This window comes from Narcine bancroftii, chromosome 11 (genome assembly GCF_036971445.1).
Source record: "Narcine bancroftii isolate sNarBan1 chromosome 11, sNarBan1.hap1, whole genome shotgun sequence".
Lineage (NCBI taxonomy): Eukaryota > Metazoa > Chordata > Chondrichthyes > Torpediniformes > Narcinidae > Narcine > Narcine bancroftii.
This window is the reverse complement of record NC_091479.1, coordinates 18,858,958-18,879,973: the sequence shown is the minus strand read 5'-3', so window position 1 is coordinate 18,879,973 and position 21,016 is coordinate 18,858,958. Positions and strand designations below refer to the sequence as shown.

At 43.5% G+C, this 21,016-nt stretch overlaps 1 protein-coding gene across 1 annotated transcript in view; it reads left to right on the top strand.

Annotated features, from left to right (window-relative positions):
* Nucleotides 1-21,016, top strand: part of man2c1 (mannosidase, alpha, class 2C, member 1) — a 105,900-nt gene that overhangs the window by 31,206 nt on the left and 53,678 nt on the right. The window contains exons 9-13 of the mRNA XM_069902252.1: nucleotides 1,358-1,468; nucleotides 2,153-2,245; nucleotides 5,411-5,527; nucleotides 10,941-11,036; nucleotides 14,423-14,568. Of these exons, the coding sequence (XP_069758353.1) occupies nucleotides 1,358-1,468; nucleotides 2,153-2,245; nucleotides 5,411-5,527; nucleotides 10,941-11,036; nucleotides 14,423-14,568 (563 nt within the window). The remainder of the gene's footprint in view (nucleotides 1-1,357; nucleotides 1,469-2,152; nucleotides 2,246-5,410; nucleotides 5,528-10,940; nucleotides 11,037-14,422; nucleotides 14,569-21,016) is intronic.

Here is a 21,016-nt window from a genome sequence, read left to right as displayed (position 1 = left end):
CCTCTTTCAAGTCACGCTCCATGGCTGTTGCTCTTGGAGAATGCTCAACGTATTTGTGCCAGGTCTCTCTGTTCTATACTCGTGAAGCTTGAATGCAAAATAGTGAGCGAATGAACAGGAAGAATGTGAGGAAATTTATTTTAACCATACAAAGATGTTCTGACCTAGACCTTGCAGCTTATAAGTTAACCATGGTCTCCATATCCTTTTACACCCTCTCATCTGGTGTTTTGAACACTTAACCATCGCTGATGATCATGGCTTCGATCATCTCACAATTCTATCGCCAAAACACGTTCTCTTTCCTCAATACCCACTTCTTTGATTAAGCTTTTGGACATCCTTCCTCATCTCTCCACTTCGACTGTGTCAATATCTGTTGTATTTGTACTCCTGTGCAGCACTTTGCCAGGGTTCTATATCTGATGACAACCTTTATAATGCCTTTAATGTAGCAAAGCAACTCAGCTGCTTCCAAAGAGCATTATCAGACAAAAATTAAAAATCCATGCATATAGTTGTGAAGTTTAGAAATGGAATCATAATAGGAATTTATTGTCATGAACATGTCACAAATGCATTTTTTGTGCCACCATTACAGTGAAAATATTGCTATAAATTACATTTAAAATAAAGAAATTAGGGCAAAAGAAGAGAAAGTTATATAGTGTCTAGGGTTCATTGTCCATTCAGGATTCTGATGGCAGCGGGGAAGAAGCGGTCCTTGTACTGCTGGGTTGTTGTCTTCAGGCTCCTATACCCTTTTCCCAATGGTGGCAGAGCGAAGAACCCATGGATCCTTGAGGATAGAGGCTGCTTTCTTAAGACATCACGCCTTGTCGATTTCCTTAATGGAGTGAAGGCTGATGCCTGTGATGTCACTAGCCAACTCACAACTCTAAGTGACTTTTTCTTGTCCTGTACTTTGGCACCTCCGTACAAGACAGAGACGCAACCGGTCAGAATGCTCTCCACAGTATAAATTTGCAAGAGGCTCCCTGCAACTTCTCAGAAAGTATAGACGCTGGCAAGCCTTCTTTGTGATTGCATGGGCATGGAGACCCAAGGATGGATCGTCAGAGATGTTGACACCCAAGAATTTGAAGTTCTGAACCCTTTCCACTGCTGACCCCCTCGACGGGGACTGGTTCGTGTTCTCTTCATTTTCCCCTCCTGAAGTCCACAATCAGCTCCTTAGTTTTGCTAAGGTTGAGTTCAAGGTTGTTGGTGTGACACACTGATCTGTCTCCCTCCTCTTCACTTTCTTATTGTTACCCGTGATGTTAAGAATATTATTTGGAGGTATTTACTGCTAAATTAATAACAATTACTAATGTTTTCTTTCACATTTTAACAGGCACAGCAGTTGGAGTGGGTAAAAAACTGGTACCCAGGCTTGTACACCCAAATCCAGGAGTATTCTCAAAAAGGGCAGTTCGTAGTCGTAGGAGGCACCTGGGTAGAAATGGTAAAGTATCAGAGCTACGATTAGTTAATATTGCATGAAGTGAAACTCAAAAGTCTACAAGTGCTGTGATTGTAGTAAAAACACACAGAAATGCTGGAGGGACTCAGCCGGTCTCATAGCGTCCATGGCCTTGCGTACTGGCAAACTGGAGGAACAACACTTCATCTTCCGTCTGGGCACCCTCCAACCAATGGCATTAACTGACTTCTCCGGGTTCTGTTAAACACTCCTCTCCTCTTCTTCTCCCATTGCCTTTCCCCCAGCTCTCTCTCAGCTCCATCTCTCTCTCTCAGCTCCATCTCTCTCTCTCAGCTCCATCTCTCTCTCTCTCTCTCTCTCTTTTCCCCCTCTTTCTCCCCCCCCCCCTTTTCCCTTTGTCTTCTTCCACAGAGCCATAAATCAATTCTCACCTCACCTCTTACGGTCAGGAATGGGTCGAGATGGTGGGGAATGGTCATCAAGTCGTGAAAGGAATGGTCCTTTTAAAATGCTGAAAGGGTAGAGGAGAACCAAGATGTGTGTGGTGGGGATCTGTGGAAGCTGGCAGAAGTTGCAGAGGAGTTATATTTAATGTTTTCAAAAATATTGTTGTTTATGCTTCTGTTTCTCTTACGATGGGATCATTTGGATCTCGAGCGAATCCTAACCTATGCAGTAGAGATTACTGACACACAGGTTTTTCAGGATGGAAACCTCCCTTCTGGTGAATCAATGGTCCGACAATTTCTCCAGGGTCAAAGGTTCTTTCAGCAAGAGTTTGGAAAATATTGCCCTGAGGTGAGAGGTTGGCTTAGCCAGATCTTTATATCCTTGTAATTTCTGCATTGTTGCTTGTTCTTTGAACCAGATATTATTGTTGTTCTGTGAGTAGTTCCACTAGAACGATATAACTGTTTCTACCCATGTTCAAAGCATTTTATCTCATAGAATTGTAATCTGGTCACGGCACAGGAGAGCATTCAGCCCATCAAACCTACTTGGGTAATCCTATCAGTCCCATACCTTTTGTCCTTTTCTCATCGCCCTGTACACCATTCTTTCAAATCCCTATCCAGTTTCAAGTGTCTTAAGAAAGCAGCCTCTAGCCTCAAGGACCCCCCCCCACCACCCCGGCCGGGGCCTCTTCACTGCTACCATCAGGAAAAAGGTACAGAAGCGTGAAGACGAGCACCCAGTGGCACAAGGACAGCTTCTCCCCCGCTGCCATCAGATTCCCTAAATGGGCAATGAATCACAGACACTGCCTTTCTTTGAATTTTTCTGGCACTACTTTTATTGATTTTTGTGAGGCGGATTATATAAATGTTTGCTCTGTGATACCGCTGCAAAACAATGAATTTTGTGACTTGTTCGTGACAATAAATCCTGATTCAGTTCCATTTTGATTCTGTTTTTATCACTCTCATGACTGCCAGGATCCAAAACTTAGCTACTTCTTGCAACAAAAAAAGCAAGAGGATTCCTCTCATGCCCTTGACCCTTTGCTCCCAGACCTTGAACCAATTAATGACCTTCTATTCACCATAGCTGCTAAGTGTTATGTCTGGTTGGGTGCCTGCATGTTTTGCACCTGTCGCCGGAGACCGCCATTTCGCTGGGTTGTATTTGTGCAGTCGATTGATAATAAATGTTATTGATTCTCCTCTTGACCATTAGATCAAGGAAAACTGCCTCAGTTCTCCAGTCTAATCTCTGCTATCTTTTATCCATCATAAACCTTTTCTGCATTCATTCCTCAATTGCATTCCAGAGTTGGATGAGGCACTCAGCTTGTGTCTTCATGTCCTTTACACTTTCAAAATAACTTTCCTGTTTTTGTTGTCTTTGTTTCTATTAATGAACAGCAAAATCCCATCTGCTTAACTTACTTTTTAAAATATTTTTAATTGATTTTAATAAAGAACTTATGTAAACTGTTACGGAATGGGTTAATAAAATTATGATAAAATGTATCTTAAAAGGGGTAAGATTGTGAGGTTTAGTTGTTAGATCACATTTCGCAAACAAACAATATCATGTGCCATACAGTAGACTTCATGTCTCCAATTGGGCTTTGCTGAGACAATGGGAGATTACTTGTAAGAGTTTTACAAGTAGGTGTTAATGGATCATTGTGTTTGTACAGTGCCCAGGCTCAAGAACTTGAAAATCTTTTGCTATTAAGACTGGTGCCAGAAGTTTAAATTGCTGGTTGAAGGTTGCCATTCCAAGAGGGGTCCTGTGGTTTTGCAAATAGAGAGAAAACATTCATTTTTGGGGGAAGAGAGAGATTCAGCAGCAGTTGGTATTGAAGACTGTACGTTTGCAGACCTGCTGCAAGGCGGGTTTTTGAGTTCCGAGTTCAGCCTATTACAAATCTCTAGTCATTTGCAAAGGCTGCGGCTTGTTATTGTGTTCTTCTTGAAATAGGGGAAATAAAGAACTCATTGTGGTAACCTGGAAGAAGAGGTTAGTTTCTTCAGCAAGACATTTCAGTGGCTGTTAGAAGGAGATCAGTTTGTGTGTCCCCAATGAAGAACAAATATCTCTGAAACCCACAGAGCGGTAATAAGTTAAAGCACCAGTATATAATAACTGTTTAGTTCTGTGCACTGATCCCAGTGAACTTGGAAAAGCGAAAAGTGAATGGACAGTGATAAAGAACTTTCCTGAATACCTAAATATTACATTCATGTTCGCTTAGAATTAGAAAGGGGTTAAGTTAATCGTAATGTTAAATACTGATCTTATTATTACGTATTAAAATAAAACCATTTTTTTTAAGTAGCGATTGTCTTGGTGAATGCCTGTTGCTGCTGGTATTTGGGTCCTTTGGGCTTTTAACAAAACAAAAAAGGCACAATTCAATAAGATGGTATGGACAGTTACATAAACTAAATAAGATATTCCATATATCACTTACATACATAAATTGTAAATCCTATCCATAATTCGTATTTTACATGGTACATACCTTTTTCAGGGGAAAAAAAAACTAATAATACCAAAAAAAAATGAGGAAAGAAGAAAATACTAGAGGAGAAAAACTCAAAACCCTTTCTTAACTGCATTAAAAGAAAAATGAAGGTTAAAAAAAAATTAAAATAAGGAACTTTGAAAAGATACAAGTCAGACAAGTTCATTACAGTGGAGTAAAATTCCAAAGTAAGATAATTGACTCCCATAACTTCTGGAATCTTGTATCTGAATTATTAATTGAATAACGAATCTTTTCCATGTTCAAATAGGACATGATGTTACGCAACCACTGATCATGGTGGGACAGCATCCTTCCATTTAAGTAACCATCTACTTTACTAACTGCACTGTCCATGTGCCCTTCCACTTTTAAGGATTGGTGTACCTTCACTGTATTTTTACACATATAACATGTATGTTACATGCGTATTTTACAAACCAGGCACCCCCCTCCCCTCACGTTATATATGTATGCATGATATATGAGAATATTTTAACATGTTGAAAGAACATGCACAATTCATAGTAGCAGAGGGAAAGACGCACCAGCAGTTTATAATGAGCAGGGAAATGTAAAAGCGAGAATGCGAATATGGTAATGAAAGAACACACACAATTTATAGTGAGCATGGGAATGTTATAGCCAGCATGAGAATGTAGTTGTGGCAATGAAAGAACGCACACAATTGATAGCGGCTGTGGGAAATTTTGATCTTGGGAATATCTCTTTGTACTGAATGCCATGGTCTTCCTATAAACAGGACATTCTGGCTAGGGCACTGCACCTTATCCTTTAGCCTACTGTAATACAGACACTTCGAGTCTCCAGCAGTCTGCCGCCAATTTTTGAGATAATTGCACCAGCCTAGACTTGTAATTGCTCTGTAAGCAATGTTGCTTATGTGTGGACTTGATTGTGAAGTACAGAATCCTACTAGTTAAAAATTAGACATTTTTCTTGTTTCACTGTGTTTTCAACAACAGTTCTGGTTGCCAGATACATTTGGATATTCTGCACAGTTGCCACAGATCATGAAAGGATGTGGTATCACACGCTTTCTAACCCAGAAGCTCAGTTGGAACCTGGTGAATGAATTTCCGGTGAGTTGCTCATAAATGGGATGCCACTCTCAAAGGACAGAGATTTTGAAAATGTTTTGTAAAATAGCTTCATAAACATTTTGTGTGAGACAGGGCAAATGTGATTTACATGTGAAATTAACAAAACGGTTATTTCCAGATGTGAACATTTAGGATGTTACTGTCACATGAGTGTATTGCAATGTTAACTCAAATGGAGTATACGCGGCTTTCATCGTGAGCACAGCGAACTGTTTTGGTGACTAAATTTAGTCCTGTTCCATCAGCCTTGGGTGGGGGGATGGGGAAGGTGGTTTTGAAACAATAGTACTGACTTTGACTTGAGTGGGGGGTGAAGGGGAAAGTACGTTAAAAATTGGAAGCTCCATACATGGTACACCTGGGTCTCTCTCCATACTTGGAATGGATCCTTTAAGTAGCTGATGTGATGTTGATATTCTTCAGAAACTGCTATCTTAATGAATTTATAAATTCAATTTAGACGTACAGCGTGGTAAATTTGGCCCATGAGTCCGTGCTGCCCAATTGACACCCCATTAACCTACACCCCTGGTATGTTTTGAAAGGTGGGAGCAAACTGGAGCGCCAGGGAGATCAAACAAACTCCTTTCAGACAGCATGGGATTCGAACCCTTGTCCGGTCCGATCACTGGCTAACCACTATACCAACCATGCCACCCTATTTTAGCTAACTATTTTATAACCTTTCATGTCAAGTCAGGTTACCTATATTTAGCGTTCATACCATGCTTGCACGCTAAAAACAAGCTAGCTTTTCTCCAGGACCACAGAGCATATTTACATAAATATAAGTTAAGATACATAAAATATTAAATGTGAATGTATATTGTAAGAATCCCCAGTACCAAGGAACTCAATGCACGTATGTTCTGGGAATTCAAGAGTCTGATGGCCTAGGGAAAAAACTGTTGTCTAATCTGGGCGTAAGGGCCTGAGAGCTGCAATACCTCCTACCAGATGGCAGAAGGGAGAACAGTTTACATGAAGGCTGTGTGGAGCCCTTCACAATGTTTATTGCCTTTCACCTGCATCGAGCGTTGTAGATGTCCCTCATGGTAGGAATGAAGTCCCCCCCCCAATGATCTTTTCCACTGACTTCACTATCCTCAGCAGGGTCCGAGGAGGTATTGCTACCAAACCAGGTGGTGATGCAGTTGCACAGGATGCTCTCAATGCATCCTCTGTGGAATGTAGTGAGGATGGAGTGTGGGAGCCTGCACAGGATGTAGAGGAGCTGCTGGGCCTTCTTGGCAATGGAGCTGGGGTTAAGGGACCAGGTGAGATTCTCTGTCAAGTGCACTCCAAGAACTTGATTCTCATGATGCCGTCAATGGTCAGTGGAGTGCGATTTCTCCCCCCCCCCCGGACCCTCCTGAAGTTGACAACCATCTCTTTTGTTAAACATTCAGATACAGGTTTTTGGCTCTGCATCAGTCTGTTAGCGACTGCACCTATACGCTGACTCATCACTCTTATTAAATCAGGCCCACCACGGTCTTTTCCTCAGCGAACTTGATGATGTGGTTCGAGCCGTGTTTAGCTGCACAGTCGTGGGTCAGCGGAGTGGACAACAGTGGCCCCTCTCATAGCAAAGTCCAAATACTGCTGGAAGTTAGGTAGCCCCTGCCTTGAGGTTCACCTGGTTAAAATTCTCTGCAATAATTATCAATCTGTCAGGGTGTGTGTCATAAACTCGTTAGGAATTGGGTTGGCACTTAAACTCGTACAGGCTAATGATTTAGGCTTCGTGGAGGGTTTGTAGTGGATAAATGTGCCAAATATACAGGTGTACTAGTATCACAATAAACTTCAGATGCTGAAATCTAGAATGAACAATGAGGCAATTTGCACGACCAATAAGTGGTAATTCTACCTCGCCTGCAGGAAAATGAATCTCAGGGTTGTACATTATGTCTTCTTCTTTGGCTTGGCTTCGCGGACGAAGATTTATGGAGGGGGTAAAAAGTCCACGTCAGCTGCAGGCTCGTTTGTGGCTGACAAGTCCGATGCGGGACAGGCAGACACGGTTGCAGCGGTTGCAGGGGAAAATTGGTTGGTTGGGGTTGGGTGTTGGGTTTTTCCTCCTTTGCCTTTTGTCAGTGAGGTGGGCTCTGAGGTCTTCTTCAAAGGAGGTTGCTGCCCGCCAAACTGTGAGGCGCCAAGATGCACGGTTTGAGGCGTTATCAGCCCACTGGTGGTGGTCAATGTGGCAGGCACCAAGAGATTTCTTTAGGCAGTCCTTGTACCTTTTCTTTGGTGCACCTCTGTCACGGTGGCCAGTGGAGAGCTCGCCATATAACACGATCTTGGGAAGGCGATGGTCCTCCATTCTGGAGACGTGACCCATCCAGCGTAGCTGGATCTTCAGCAGCGTGGACTCGATGCTGTCGACCTCTGCCATCTCGAGTACTTCGACGTTAGGGATGAAAGCGCTCCAATGGATGTTGAGGATGGAGCGGAGACAACGCTGGTGGAAGCGTTCTAGGAGCCGTAGGTGGTGCCGGTAGAGGACCCATGATTCGGAGCGAACAGGAGTGTGGGTATGACAACGGCTCTGTATACGCTTATCTTTGTGAGGTTTTTCAGTTGGTTGTTTTTCCAGACTCTTTTGTGTAGTCTTCCAAAGGCGCTATTTGCCTTGGCGAGTCTGTTGTCTATCTCATTGTCGATCCTTGCATCTGATGAAATGGTGCAGCCGAGATAGGTAAACTGGTTGACCGTTTTGAGTTTTGTGTGCCCGATGGAGATGTGGGGGGGCTGGTAGTCATGGTGGGGAGCTGGCTGATGGAGGACCTCAGTTTTCTTCAGGCTGACTTCCAGGCCAAACATTTTGGCATTATGTACTCTGACAATAAATCTGAGAAGCTGGAGGGACTCGATGGGCCAGGCAGCATCTATGGAAAGAACTGGACAATCAACATTTTGGCCTGGACAGTATAGCTAGTATGCTGTGGGATAACAACAACATTGTGTAAGTCTGTAAGGAGTTTGTTCATTCTCCCCGTGTCTGCATGGGTTTTTCCTGGGGGCTCTGGTTTCCTCCCGCCATTCGTAACGTACCATTAATTGGGTGTAAATTGGGCAGCATGGACTTGTGGACCAAAATGGCCTGTTGTCTTGCTGTATTTATATTTAAAGAAGTATTACCAATCAACATCACTGCATTACATTAAGGTTTTCTAACAAAAGGCTCCCAAAGGTAATCAAAAGGATGCTGAGAAATAGGAAACTAAAACAGCATTGATTAGAATTAAAGTTAAACTTTAGTGCCCAGTGTTATATGCAAAGATGAAAATGTCAGGCGTACTATAGAGAAAATATTTCAACGGTGTACTCTTAATAAATAACCTTACATATGATTCATGAACAGTCAGGAGGTTGAAGTAATCATGCTGCTCGTAGAAAAGATAAATCATATATTTATTGTATCCCCTTAAAGCCAAACTAAGCTAAATAAGGGATGATAGTTTTCAATTCTTAGTCTGGAGATCTTGAAAGATTGTAAAACCTGAAAAACAATTAAAAGCAAAAGTATAAATTATTCCCTTGCACCATTTATTAACAAAATTTGTTATGTTCTTTAAATGTGGATCAGTCCAGAGCTTGGATCTTCTTAACACAGACCCATTAAGGCAAATTATTGTTTTAAACGGTCTAATTTGACACAGGCTGATTAATTCTTGGCTCCATAATATCTGGGCTTGGAGAGTTAAGTGAAAAGAAGAGATCTCAGAAACATAACTTTCCATCCCTTGAGTACAAGAGATCGAAGAGGGATGAGGAGAGAACTTATAGAACTAGGCTTATCGTCATGAGTCTGAGAGATTGAGGAGAAATGAGGAGAGATCTCATACAACGAGGCTTATAGTCCCTTAGGTACGAGAGGTCAAGGAAGGATCATCTTGAGATGTTTAAAATGTTGACAATTTAATAGAATACCTATGGAAATACTCTTGTGTTGAATGGGTTAAGGACAAGAAAAAAAATCCAAGCTCCTTCACAGAAGGCCGAGCTGCTTGTCTGAAAACAGCAGTGTTGAGGCATATAGAAAGCCTAGTGTTGTGTCATATCACCTATGGCTCCTAGAACGCTTCCATCAGTGCTGTCTCCGCTCCATCCTCAACATTAATTGGAATGACTTCATCACCAACATCGAAGTACTCGAGCTGGCAGAGTACGCAAGCATCGAATCCACGCTGCTGAAGACCCAACTGCGCTGGGTGGGTCACGTCTCCAGAATGGAGGACCATCGCCTTCCCAAGATCATGTTCTATGGCGAGCTCTCCACTGGCCACCGAGACAGAGGTGCACCAAAGAAGAGGTACAAGGACTGCTTAAACAAATCTCTTGGTTCCTGCCACATTGACCACCGCCAGTGGGCTGATATCGCCTCCAACCATGCATCTTGGCGCCTCACAGTTCGGTGGGCAGCAACCTCCTTTGAAGAAGACCGCAGAGCCCACCTCACTGACAAAAGACAAAGGAGGAAAAACCCAACACCCAACCCCAACCAACCAATTTTCTCTTGCAACCGCTGCAACCGTGCCTGCCTGTCCCACATCGGACTTGTCAGTCACCAACGAGCCTGCAGCAGACGTGGACATACCCCTCCATAAATCTTCGTCCGCGAAGCCAAGCCAAAGATAAGGTGGCACGGTCAGCGTAGCGGTGAGCGCAACGCTGTAACAGTGCCAGCCTTTGGGACTGGGATTTGAATCCCGCACTGTCTGTAAGGAGTTTGCACATTCTCCTCAAGTCTGCGTGGAATTTTCCCGGGTGCTCTGGTTTCCTCCCATCGTTCAAAAGCTGTACCGGGGAGTTAATTGGGTGCAGTTGGGCGACAGGAGCTTATAGACCAAAAAGTCCTGTTACCATGCTGTATGTCTAAAACAGAATTAAATAAATGTGCTGATTCATTCAATTGATATATTTTTTTAGATTTACTGTGCAGGTGTTCCTCAACTTATGATGAGGTTATGTCTGGCAAACCCATCATAAGCTAAAAAAAATTCGTAAATCACAAAAGAATACCGCACCTACTGTTTTTTAATAATTAAATTTTGAATACCTTTATTCCACACTAAAAAAAAAGCCATTGATATACACAGCTGAAAGCACGCTGGGCATGTTTGAAGCACTGAACTAAAATTAACTGCTGGATGGTGAGAGTAGTTACCGCATATCGCAAACACGGGAACAGATCAGAATTTGAAATTGGAAGTACGGATTCGAACTTTGAAAAATTGTAAGTCTGACCATCGTAAGTCGGGGAGCTACCTGCATTTTGTGATCGTTTCAACGTGGACTTTAAACTCAAAAGCTCTGCTGCCTCGTGTTCCATTTCATGTCAAGTAATATTTTCTTTCCCTTTGTTCTTGGTGACTCTTAACAGCATCACACATTCTTTTGGGAAGGAATTGATGGCTCCAGTGTACTCTCTCACTTTCCTCCTGGGAACTCCTACGAAATGAACTGCAAGGTTGAGGAAGTAAGTACAAGCCAAACCGACCTGAGGGATGCAAAATTAAGGGGAGGGAGGTTGTGAATGACATTTTGTGAAGAGGCTCTATTTTTCCTTTTGAAATAGAACTGCAGGATTTGTATCCAAAGACATATAATGAACAAACCTGCTTCCCGTGCTATCTAGAGTACACGATGACGTCAATTTCCCACTCACTTCAAACATGCAGGGAACACTGATCTACATAACGTTGGTTTTGTATCTTTATCTTTGTACACTGTCTGACCTGCTGAGTTTCTCCAGCATTGTGTTTTTACTGATCTATCCAAGGTCATCCTTATGTTACACTCAGCCTTAGTAAATCATGTCTCAGCAAGTGTGTCCATTCGTGAAGCCTCAAGGATCATTTAATGGTTCCATTGTGGAGCACACCATCTGAATTGCCGTGCCAATCAGTCTGGCTGCTGAGGACTGGACATCCATGAGGCTCTATGGGCCATCGACAACCGCAGAATGGTACTCCACCGCAACTGGAATCTCACAGCCCTGCATACCAACAGCTCAACCATAACCATCAAATCAGGGGATCGACTCTGGTTCACTGAAGACTTTGGGGGGGGTATGTGGGTTCACTCTGAGTGCACCAATATCCTCCCACGTCTCAAAAATGTCCTGGTTGGCAGGCCACTGTAAATTGCCCCCAGAGTACAAGTGATCGGTAAAATGGGAGAGAACTGACAATGGAAACATAGGGGGGGAATAAAAGTGGCTCGGGTGGGATTATGTGCTTGATATCCATGCTGACTCCTTTGATGGCTCTCTGGAACTTGTGGCAGTCACTGTAAAAATTCAGTCTTCACCTTTCTCCATAATGCGTATAGAGCCTCGGAGAGGGTGGTGGATGAGAAAAAGATTGTTGGCTGACCAGCAAAGCCTCGGCAGAAGTTGGATTTACATTGTCTCTTTTATGGTAAATTTTGCAGGAGAAAGTTTGGTGCACGGAATTGGAATGGGTGACCAAATGGTTGGGCTCAGAAGCAGACCTTCATAAAGAGAGTGAGACTTCAGAATGAGAATGGAATTTCGAGGTACTCTTGGCACCAGAGGGTCTTAGTCAGGGTGCCAGCACCCAGAATTAGAGGAGCGTGATATTCTATGATAGGAGTAGATTACAGAGATAAATGGGGGTGCTGCATATGACAATGACATATTTGAGGTGCTAGTGGATTGGGAACCAGCAAGGATCAAAATGTGACGGATGAGGAAAGCCAACATTTCCATGCACGAAGAAGCGTGTCTTTCATGCCACTTAACTTGCAAGTTGTAAAAAAAAATTTTTCTGCCATGGCTTTGTGAGCAGGCAACTTGACTCGCGCTCCTGCAGCCCCGCGGGGGTTGCTTTCTTGAATTGATGTGTGTGGTAAGAGAAATGCAGATTCCTGTAACTGGAGTGCAGTAGTGTGCTATCTCACAGAACTGTCCTCCTTTCTTGTAATTGATTACATGCACTGAGAAGATGCGTCCAATTCAACAGTAAAAACGAAGTGAAAGCATGACACCGGAGAATGCCTAAGTCTGTTAGGAACTAGTTGATGCAGGAAATTCTTGAAGGTTAAAAGGATGGACAAGATTCTCGGGCTTAAACACCTCTACAAAATATGTCGGCTTCTTGGAGCATCTTGAGTTCATTAATACACTCAGTTGCAAAGCTGCCAATCTTATCTGTCAAGCTTTGGTCCAAAGGAACAGCAAAATTTGAACATATTAAGATTTGTTGCACAGTGACCTACTTCACTAACCGTGAGCGATTGTATTTCTTGTTCAGAACTGTTATCTTTAATTTTCTTATAATATTTTGCCCTGGGAAAAACTTAAACTTCAATAAAAGTAGTCCAACAAATAGTAATTTATATGTAAATTAAATTGCCCCAGTGACAGCAGAAATTTTTTTATTAAATTTTAAAATGTTCATTGCTGTCTGTATGTTTAAAGATTTGTTCATTTCATAATTTTTGCTTAACATGTGATTTCTTTGTTTTAATTGCAAAGATAATTGTTTCATGCGTTCATTAAAATCTTAACAATCGGACATCTCCAAAACCAACAGAATCCTGAACTCTATTCTGATTTTTTTTTTGTCCTGCCATTTAATTTGGTTTTCTCTATATTGTTTGTTGCAGTCTTGAGTTCCAGTTTATTCATATTTATGGTTTTGCACTCATTTTTAAAATTAAATACAGTGAAACCTTGTTAGAACCCGATTCGTTAATCCGAGGAATCGCTTATAAGCGCGGGTCTGTGGACCCCAAACTTTGCAAATAAGTTGATTAAAATTCAGGCTACCAATATTAAAAGAATGCGCTTGCTTTCTTTCATTGAATTTGTTAGTTATAGATAGTGGATCCTTTGAAAACTGGAAATATTTCGGTTTGATTATCCATGGGCACTCTGACACATATGCATCTGTTCCGCGACTCATCTGTAACGTGGTATGAAACCTGGGACCCCCAACTCCCACCTTCTAACGAGGTTTTACTGTACTTCCTTTCTGCAGGTCCTGTAATTGCTTCAGGGTAGAGACACCCATTTTCCCTGACTAATTCCACTCCTCACACACTTGGTGAAGATGAACAGATTTTGGCTAGTTCCCTGTGGTAATCCATTTAGTTTCTTTAAGTCTACAACCCTGTGAATTTACCCTTTTTCCCCTTCAAAAACTCATTCTATTAGAGATACAGTGCTTTACCCTACAGCACCTTTTGAGACAACGTTCTTCCAGCTCTGATTTCATGCTGTACGGTGCTATAAAAAGGCTGACGTCATGACCCCATTTCATCTGCCTAAACAGTTTAAGCCATTCCTTCGGCTCACTAGATCACAAGATAGAGGAGCAGAAGTTGGCTCTGCCATTTTGCAATGAGCTGATGCATTCTCCCACTCAGCCCCACTCTCTGGCCTCTCTTCGTAACCTTTGATGCCCTGACTAATCTAATCAAATACCTGTCAACCTTTGCCTTAAATACACCCAACGACCTTGCTTTCGCAGCCACCCGTGGCAACAAGTTCCACAGACTCACCACCCTCTGACTATATCTGGGAATTCCCCCTGAATTTTATCATTTTAATTCACTGTTTAAAATCTATCTCTGCACTGCATGGACTTCTAAGTACTCCAATTTCCTTTTACATCCCAAGGAAATGTAGGTCATTCGGTCAATTGGCCTCCGTAAATGGCCACAAGTACATAGGTGAGGGGAGGAGTTGATGGGAATGTGGAGAGAATGGGTGGGGGGGGAGAGAAACAAAACAGGATGCCTGTAAATGGAGGTTTGGTGGTCATTATGAACGAGATGGGCTGAAGGGCCATGCTGAATGTGTCTTTCCCAATTTGATAAATCCTTTCCCTGTTGCAGCTGCTGAATACGGTTAAAAATAACAAGGATAAAGGTCGCGTTAATCACAGTGCATTCCTCTTTGGGTTTGGTGATGGGGGAGGTGGACCTACACAAGATATGTTGGATCGACTCCAGAGAATGCAGAATACAGATGGATTGCCCAGGTCAGAGAAATTTGATTAAAAGACATATACATTTCTACCTAACTTCCCATGTCAGTGGATTTGGTAGTGTTTCCTTTGACTGGTGTCATTAAATGAAATTAATTGCAGAATATTGTTTATTGATTGTCAAATTCTTCATGCAACTGTGAAACCAAGAAGGTGCAGTGAGTTGGAGACTGGGCCCTGTGTACAAATGAACCCTTACCCCTTGCAGTGTTCCAGTTTCTTAGCAGAAAGAATATAGGAGTTGAGTATGCAAAGCAAACTGCCTGACCAGTGTTATTGGGGAGCAACCCTGAAGTCTGCAGACGCCCTGATTGTTGTAAAAACACACAGAAATCCTGGGGGAATTCACATAGGGGGTAGATATATTAACGACCTGGCGAGCCCTTCTTCATGGTATAAGCAAAAACCATGTAGGTGTGCCTGCGTGCTTTTTGCTGACCAAATCAAGTTTATTGTCATCTGATTTTACAACCTGACGAAACAGTGTTAGGCTGCGGCAAGAGCGGATCTTAACTCTTGGACTTACCTTTCAGGCTGCAGCATTGCCTGGTCCTCCTGAAAGGGCCTATTCATATCCAGAGGTGCCTCGTAGCACCTCCGGATCTGATGGAGGTAGGACAACTGGTGCCGCAGCGCCACCGTCATAAATATGCGGCTTAGCAATGGCCGTCTTCCCTAGCCATAATCCCCCGTGCAGGTGTTTCCCACAAAAGTTCCACCTGCACGGGGGATTATGGGTAGGGAAGACGGCCGTTGCTATGCCGTGTTTTGAGCCGCAGAAAGTGGCTCCGATGCAGGAGTGGCAGTCTGGCTGTGACAGCCTGCACCAGCTGTCACCCCGTCGGCCGCCCCGGCTCCGACCTCCCCCGACAGCTGCCCCACCCTACTTCCTATGGATTGACCTCCGATCCATTTCTCTGCAACAAGGATGCTCCCAATAGAGCTCCTGTCGAAGGTTGACATAATGGTGGCCGGTAGCCTTGCCTGCTTCAGTCTTCTCAGGAAGTGCAATCACCATTGCGCCTTCCTGACAAGTGAGGAGATGTTGAATGTCTGTGATATTAGGGTTAGGGTTGCAGTATAATGAGACAGCCTCAACTGCTTCTTCGTGCAGAGAATTTCACAGATTTACCCCTCTTTGGGTAAAAGCAGTTCCTCCCCATCTCTGATCTAAATCTACTCCCCTGAATTTTGAAGCTATGTCCCTTTGTTCTAGTCTCACCTAGCAGTGGAAACAACTGTCTTGCCTCTATCTTAGCCTTTCTTTTTTATAATTTTGTTCACCCTTCTACCTTGGCTGCTGCAGTGCTGCTTGTATAAAGGCCTAAGATCTGTTGATGGCTTATTGGGGAGAGAGAACTGATGAAATATAACCCATAAATTAAATACGAGTGACCAAAGCAGATTTAATTTTCTGATAATTTTTTTTTCTCCCAATCCTCTTACAAGTTCACGTTTCTTCCAGTGATTTTGTTTTCTGCGTCTTGTGTAACAAAGCAGATCACATTTCAAGGTGTTACCTGGTAGGGTTCTAAATCAAGTCCTGGGTGTGAAAGTTATGCTCACAATGTTCTCAAGCTACCAAGAAAGGCAAACTGATTGAAGTGAAGCTTTTTGGACTCGACCACTACATTGTCACTGCTCAGCAGCCTTCCCTTCCCTGAACACCTTCCCCCAGTGGCAACAGTTGTTGAATTCACTGCATATTCCCAGCTATTGTTAAGCATGTTGATAGTTAAAGTTGTCTGTGCACGCATGCACCATCTGCACCATTTCATCAGATGCAAGGATCGACAACGAGATAGACAACAGACTTGCCAAGGCAAATAGCGCCTTTGGAAGACTACACAAAAGAGTCTGGAAAAACAACCAACTGAAAAACCTCACAAAGCGTATACAGAGCCGTTGTCATACCCACACTCCTGTTCGGCTCCGAATCATGGGTCCTCTACCAGCATCACCTACGGCTCCTAGAACGCTTCCACCAGCGTTGTCTCCGCTCCATCCTCAACATTCATTGGAGCGACTTCATCCCTAACATCGAAGTACTCGAGATGGCAGAGGCTGACAGCATCGAGTCCACGCTGCTGAAGATCCAGCTGCGCTGGGTGGGTCACGTCTCCAGAATGGAGGACCATCGCCTTCCCAAGATCGTGTTATATGGCGAGCTCTCCACTGGCCACCGTGACAGAGGTGCACCAAAGAAGAGGTACAAGGACTGCCTAAAGAAATCTCTTGGTGCCTGCCCCATTGACCACCGCCAGTGGGCTGATATCGCCTCCAACCGTACATCTTGGCACCTCACAGTTCGGCGGGCAGCAACCTCCTTTGAAGAAGACCGCAGAGCCCACCTCACTGTCAAAAGACAAAGGAGGAAAAACCCAACACCCAACCCCAACCCACCAATTTTCCCCTGCAACCGTGTCTGCCTGTCCCGCATCAGACTTGTCAGCCACAAACGAGCCTGCAGCTGACGTGGACTTTTACCCCCTCCATAAATCTTCGTCCGCGAAGCCAAGCCAAAGAATCACCAACCCCTCATTAGGGATTCAACTGATGAAATACAACAAGAGTAGTATTCCCATTAGATATTTGATCCCTGAGTTCATTTGTGTCATTGGAAAATGGTAGGATCCACAACAGAGTATGAGAGTGTTTTTAATTCTTTGTTTTATTGATTATTGAGTGTTAGAAAATATTTGCTAATTAAACAAAATAGAAATTGTATTTTGTGCATCAAATAGCTCTTGGATCTAACTAACGGAGAACACATGGCAGGAAAATAGGAGCTGGTGAACACATAATATATAGAGAGGATTCCACCTCAGAACATAGAACTGTATAGCACAGTACAGGCCCTTTGGCCCACAATATTATGTAAACCAACTCCTCGGTCAATCTCACCCTTCCCTCCCTCCCAGTTAAGAGCACCCCATTTTTCTTACATCCCGTACCTGTCAAAGAGTCTTGTAAATGTCCCTATTGTTTCAGCTTCCACCATCACCTCCAGCAGTGGTTTCCAAGAAGCCCCCCCAAAAAATCTACCTCTGACATTTCCCCTAGCAAAAAATGCTAGCTTTCTACTCCACCTGTGTAGAAAATCTTATACACCTCTATAAAGTGTCTCATCCTTCATCACTCAAAAGTCCTAGCTTCCTCAATCTTACTATGAAAACATGTCTCCAATTTAGGTAGCATCCTGGTAAATTTCCCCTGTCCCCTCTCCACATCTTTTCCATAATGAAGCAACCAGAGCTGAACGCAATGCTCTCGGTGGGTCTAACTAGAGTTTTGTGGAGGTCTTGGCTCTTAAACCTCTGACGAATGAAGGCCAACATGCCATAGGCTTTCTTAACCACTCTATCAACTTGCGCTGCGACATCGAGGGATCCGTGGACTTGGACTCCAAGATCCCTCCACACTGCTAATCATTAACCTATGCCTTCAGGTTTGATCATCCACAGTGTATCATCTCACTTCTCCACTCAACTCTGTCCTATCTATATCCCGGGGTAGCCTGCAATAACCTACACCTACCCACACATCCATGCCATTTACTCACTCACTCCTTCCCGTCTTCATCCAAGTGATTTATAAAGATCACATGTCCCAGAACTGAGCCCTGCAAATCATCAATCTCCAATCTGCAGGCCGAATATCCATCCATGCCAACCCCTGCCTTCTGTAGGCAAGCCCATTTGGAAGCCACACAGCCAAGTTTCCATGGGTCTCATGCCTCATGAATTTCTGGGCAGAACCTTGTCAAGCTCCGTACTAAAATCCACATGCACCACATCTATTATGGGTGGCACGGCGAGCGTGGTGGTTAGCGGCACGCTTTTACGGGACTGGGGTTCGAATCCTGCACTGTCTGTAAGGAGTTAGTACATTTTCCCCATGTCTCATGGGTTTCCTCCAGGGGCTCCAGTTTTCTCCCACCCTTCAAAACATACTGGGGTTTAGGTCCATTGGGTATAATTGGGCAGCACGGACTTGTGGGTCAGAAGGGATTGTGCTGCATGTCAAAATAAAAAAAACGACTACCTTCATCGATCTGTTTTGTCACCTCAAACGACTATTTGGGCTCACGAGGCACAATCTTCCCCTGACTATCCCTGAGAAGACTATGCTTCAGGGATTAGCTCTTTACAATTTACATTCAATGTTTAGATGTCGAGACGATTCCTAGAAATTTAAATTTAGACATACAGCACAGTAACAGGCCATTTTGGACCACAAGTCTGTGCCGCCAAATTTACACCCAATTGACTTACACCCCCAGTGTGTTTCGAACGGTGGGAGGAACCTGGTGCCCTCGGGGTGGGGGGGGTGGGGGGGGGGGGGAAACCCACGTAGACACAGGGAGAACATACAAACTCCTTACAGAACAATGTGGGATTCGAACCCTGTTCCCTATCGCTCGTGCTGTAAAGTAGGGGGGCGAACCACAATGCCAACCGTGCCATCCTAAAAAGAAATTTAAATTCAGTACAACGTTTTTGCAATTGAAAATTGATTACTTTTCAACTATTTTATAATGTGATTTGGGTCCATTTTTGCAAAGATACAGCCAGGCAATTCATGGAGTGAGTTATTACAAAAAGGACATTCCCAGACCAGATATGATCAGGATCATCTCATTCCCCATGCAATCCTCTTTCTTTTGGAGCTTTGACTAATGGCCCAAGCATAAGTCGAGGAAAGTGTCAGAGTGTGATGGGTGACTGGAATGCATTGCTAGGGGAGGTGATGGAGGCTGGTACAATGGGGACTTTCAATAGACTCTTAGATAGGCACGTATACATGAGAAAAACAGAGGGTTAAGGGTGTAAGGTAGGCAAAATTGGATTGTTGCACAGTAGGTTTACATGGATTAACACAACATCATGGGCTGAACTATGTTCACAACCATCGTTGATCAATCTCAAGAAGGTGGGTCTTTGCAGAATATTGTCTTAAGAAAGGCAGTATCTTAAGAAACCAGCCTCTGGAGCGAGTCACGTGATGGAGTAGTGGCCGGTCGGGAAAACCAGCCCTCTCCAGGAAAAGAGGAAAAAAGTTAGGAAAAAGCAAACTGTTAGAAATTAAAGTACCTTTAAAGAAATTGCTCGAGACAAAAATTGAGAACAAAGAACATTTATTACTACAACAATGCAAAGTTGGGTGCTTCCCCTTACCCTGGGAATACACACAGACACTGGGGCTCACCCAACTTTTATACAGTTGATTTCAGTGTAGGAATACCCTCCCCCTTACATTCTTCTGCCTCCTGCTGGAGAGGTTTGGCATTAGGCAATCCTGCCTGCCTACGTGCAATTTCAGAATACTTGGAGGACCAGGGGGGGTATCCTGTCGGTGTCCCTTCATGTTATTGTCCTTATTCACACCTTCCTGATTCTCAGGGCTACAGTCTCTTGATATGCAGAGTTGACTCATTCTATCTAGGGTTGGCTAATTTCATATGTATAAATCTGTGTATGGTTAGCTAATTAGAAATGTATGACTTGGTACTTCTGTCCAGGGCTAGGAGACCCTTATCTGATCCAGACTACCTCAACTTCCTACATTCTATTGTACCTTACCATTCCTTATCTTAGTCCTATGGTCTTGTCACAAAGACTAGAAGATTCTTATGTTAATCGTGCTGACTCTGCTTTCCTGCATCCTAAGCCCCAAGCTTATCCTGTTTGAACTGGTTACAGCCATTTTACTGATGAACTTTAGTTTCTTCCATGTTCATAATTTTAGGTCAATTTTCCCATCTCTCACAATCCTCACTTTTCTTTTAGATCAGTAATACTGATCTTTCACCATGATCAGTGTTACTGATCTTTGGTTACTAGTGTCAGTGTGACTGATTCCCCCCCCCCCCCTCCTCACTTTTCTTTTAGATCAGTAATACTGATCTTTCAAGTGTAAGGTGTAGTTTTACCCAGCTGGTCAATAACTGAATTGTAACACCTGTGTAAAGTCTTTAGGTAGGGGAGCACCATGAAGGTCAGAGTAGCGAGTCCAGCTGCTTATTAGGGTTGTGAGTATCAGGCTCCAGTTCTCAGTAAAGAGTCTAGTCCAGCCCACACGTTGAAACATTGAAGCAGTGTCTTTGAACCACCAAACTTTTGTAAGCGTTGTCCTGACGAAGTCTGTGAGAGACGCTCCCTTCAGCAGCGAACGAGTAGCAGTAGTCAGGCGGTTCCGTTGAATTGTGGCTAGTATCTGATGTCCTCTTCAGCCCCGAACCCTAGGGCCACCGATCTCCGAAGGCTGTGTGGAGCCTGATATTAAAGTGTCAAGCAGCTCACGTTGTTGGTAACTGGTGCTCCCCTTCACGGGGTGATGAAAGGTGACCAAGCTGGGGGGGGGATTGTTTCTTGTGATTTAACTGTGTGTTGCAGCTTGTCTGCTAACATTAGCATATGTATCATTGAACTTGTGAGTTGCA